Source organism: Saccostrea cucullata, unplaced genomic scaffold (assembly GCF_032062105.1).
Source record: "Saccostrea cucullata isolate Sc308-1 unplaced genomic scaffold, CSIRO_AGI_Scuc_v1 ctg6516, whole genome shotgun sequence".
In the NCBI taxonomy this organism is placed as follows: Eukaryota; Metazoa; Mollusca; class Bivalvia; order Ostreida; family Ostreidae; genus Saccostrea; species Saccostrea cuccullata.
In genome coordinates, this window is record NW_026928600.1 from 1 (window position 1) to 2,800 (window position 2,800).

The window sequence follows — 2,800 nt, forward strand, 5'->3', positions numbered from 1 at the left end:
CACTTCCCTTGTCACTTCTTAGAACTTGGGGTTTTCGACCATATTTAAATATTTTCTTCAACCCATCTATGATATTTCGATGATGTTTTGATTTCAATGGAATAATGAATAAAAATCTACTAAATATATCAATTAAAACTAGTAAGAATCTAAATCCATCGTTTTCTGACGCAATGTTGCCAACATCGGCCAAATCACCATCCCACATAGAATCGATAGTGTCGACAATAACTTTTGAACGATGAAATTTCCTTCTGATTGGTTTAAACAAACTGTATGCGTCTTCATTATTGAGAAACTGTTTGATTTTTCCTCTACCGAGTTTATATTTTCCTTCCTTCTTAACAATTTGATACAGTTTGTCCGGCCCTGAAAAAGCAGCAGGACTACCAGGATGAAAATATATTTTCTTTAGGTAGTCTTTATAGGTTGACATATCTTTTCAAGTGTGTAATATGTTTGATATATTGCTCATTTTATATCATTTTTTTTTAGCAACAAAAAAAAAAAACAAAACAAAACAAAATAAACCTTACATTCATTTTATTTTTAAAAGATCGCATATTCTCAAACATGTAATGAATAAAATATATTTTAAAAGATTTAATTTTTTTTTAAATATATTTTTAATTATGCATACATAAATATGATTTAATATTGTATAGATTAAAATCAAATACAAAAATACAAAGTGTGCAAAAGCCAAAGATATACATATAAAATATTATTTCTCTATATATAAATTGTCATTCCGATAGAAATGTCACTTTTTAATTTGATGAACGTGTTTTGCTCATAGAAAATCCGATTCTTGATAAATTCTGCCATTGATGGATATTTACAAGAGGAACGCAAATGTCATTTTCAGTTGGATAATCATCCTGACATTTCTTTAATTCTATTCCCATACCATCTTTTGAAACACAGGTTCTCAAAAAAAACATTAACAGGGAATTGTGACTGTTCCTTAGGGTGACAGGTTTTGTTCTGGCGCAACTTTTCAAACTTCCCTATTGCACTATTTGACATGGTTAGAGATCTTCTGTTTGACTCTTTAGACAAGTTAACAACTACAGAAGTCAAAAACAGGACGATAAGAATCGTCATACCAAATAATTTAGTAGCTGCAATGGAACTTTTTAACCTGTCTTTAGATGTTGCTGAGAGGGTTTTATTATAATTCTTTATAATGTCATCTACAAATGGAGCAAATTCCTTTTCCGAAATAGCAACAACCTCAGTCATCTTTGTATTCTTTTTAAATAACCCATTTTTTGAATTCTTAACACTTATATATGAAAATGTTTAAATTGTTTGCATCTGAATAACTCTTCAAAAGTCAAATCCAATGCAAATGTCCTCTTTTTCAGAGTCGTTGTCATCAATATTGAGGGATGATATCTCCTGTTCAGAATCGTCTGCGTTACATTCCATTGAAAGAGATTTCGATTCTTTTGGAAAGGGGGTGCATTCTGGGCATGAAAGCATTCCCTCTTGGTTCTGATGGGATTCACTAAACATACAAAGTTCTACATTGTTTAGTTCAGGGACATAATCATGAAGCTCTTGTAAAGCAGCTTTTAATCGAGCAAACATTGTCTTGTTAAGACATACTCCTTTCTTGGTAGGTATTGGACTTTCAACGCTCTCTGGTTTCCAATAATGTCTTACATCAACTGTAGCAAACTTTGGTGTTAAGGAAACAAATACACCTCCTCCAATATGCCATTGTATTTCCGCAGACTGTCTCCAGTAAGTTTGGAGATAGGTGTCAATCTCCTCAATTAATGATTCAAATTTCACCCAGCGCCCTAGGTTAAACGTGGCTCCTCTTTTTGATGGGAACATTCCTCCATTATTCTCTATGAAATGACGTAAATGGATAATAATATCACCTCTGTAAACTGTGGCTGTCAGGAAAACGTCATTTTTTTCATCCAAATTTATTTTACATCTTGTTTCTGTTTGCTCTTTTCTTTGATGCGGAGTGTTTGTTCCTTTTTTGACATCAATTATTAGTGATCGAGCTGAAGCTAACTTCTTTTCGTATTCTGTCAATGTGCTGTCGTCATAATCATTCAGTAGGAGTTTTGATAAATTAAGATGCCCCGATTTCATAAGTGCCTTGCGCAAACCTGTGAAAGCTTTGGGTCCTCTCCGTAAAATGATGCTTATCAATTTTCTATTTTGTTCGTTGTTAGTTCTCTGTGAGCTTATGGTTTCTCTCATGTCTTCTGTAATAATCCCGTCTTCATAGAGTCGCTGTGCCACCCAAGTTGCAGTCATATTTTTTACCAGAAGTGAGTAGTTTTTTTTAATGATTTCTTTGTGCTTGTCATCCATTCTGACAGGTGTAGACTACTTTTTGCAACAAATGAAAATTCAGTTTCAATTTCTCCTTAAATAGTAGAATTTAGTAGGTCAGGTCATCTAAATAGGTCATGTATCCTGAGGAAAAAGGTCGACCTAATAATTCGCAATTGAGGTCATGACCTGATTCATTATTTGACCTGACCTACTTAAGTGACCTAAGCCTCCGTGTTTTGACCTACTTAGGTGCCTATGACCTCGGTGACTAGTGTTGACCTGACCTACTTTGGTGACCTTGACCTCAGTGACCTGACCTTGACCTCATTTTGGCTTTAGAAAAGTGAGTGTCAGGTATACCCTATGCTGCTACTGTAGATTGACACCAAATTATAAGCAATGTCTGCCAGCATAGATTTTGATGTTGCTTCTATAACTATTTGTTCCCTTTTTTTTTAATTTTAACTTTCAAGATTAGAGAGGGAAATGATTT

General features: G+C 33.8%; 1 protein-coding gene across 1 annotated transcript; it reads right to left on the reverse strand.

Annotated features, from left to right (window-relative positions):
- Window positions 1-1,332: 1,332 nt before the first annotated feature.
- On the reverse strand, window positions 1,333-2,286 carry LOC134278120 (uncharacterized). Its single transcript, XM_062760445.1, has one exon. It carries the CDS (start codon window positions 2,284-2,286, stop codon window positions 1,333-1,335), a length of 954 nt encoding a protein of 317 aa, XP_062616429.1.
- Window positions 2,287-2,800: the final 514 nt, after the last annotated feature.

What these genes read in the sequence shown, in the direction of transcription:
- LOC134278120 (XM_062760445.1), bottom strand. Translation starts at nt 2,286, where the DNA reads ATGACTGCAACTTGGGTGGCACAGCGACTCTATGAAGACGGGATTATT.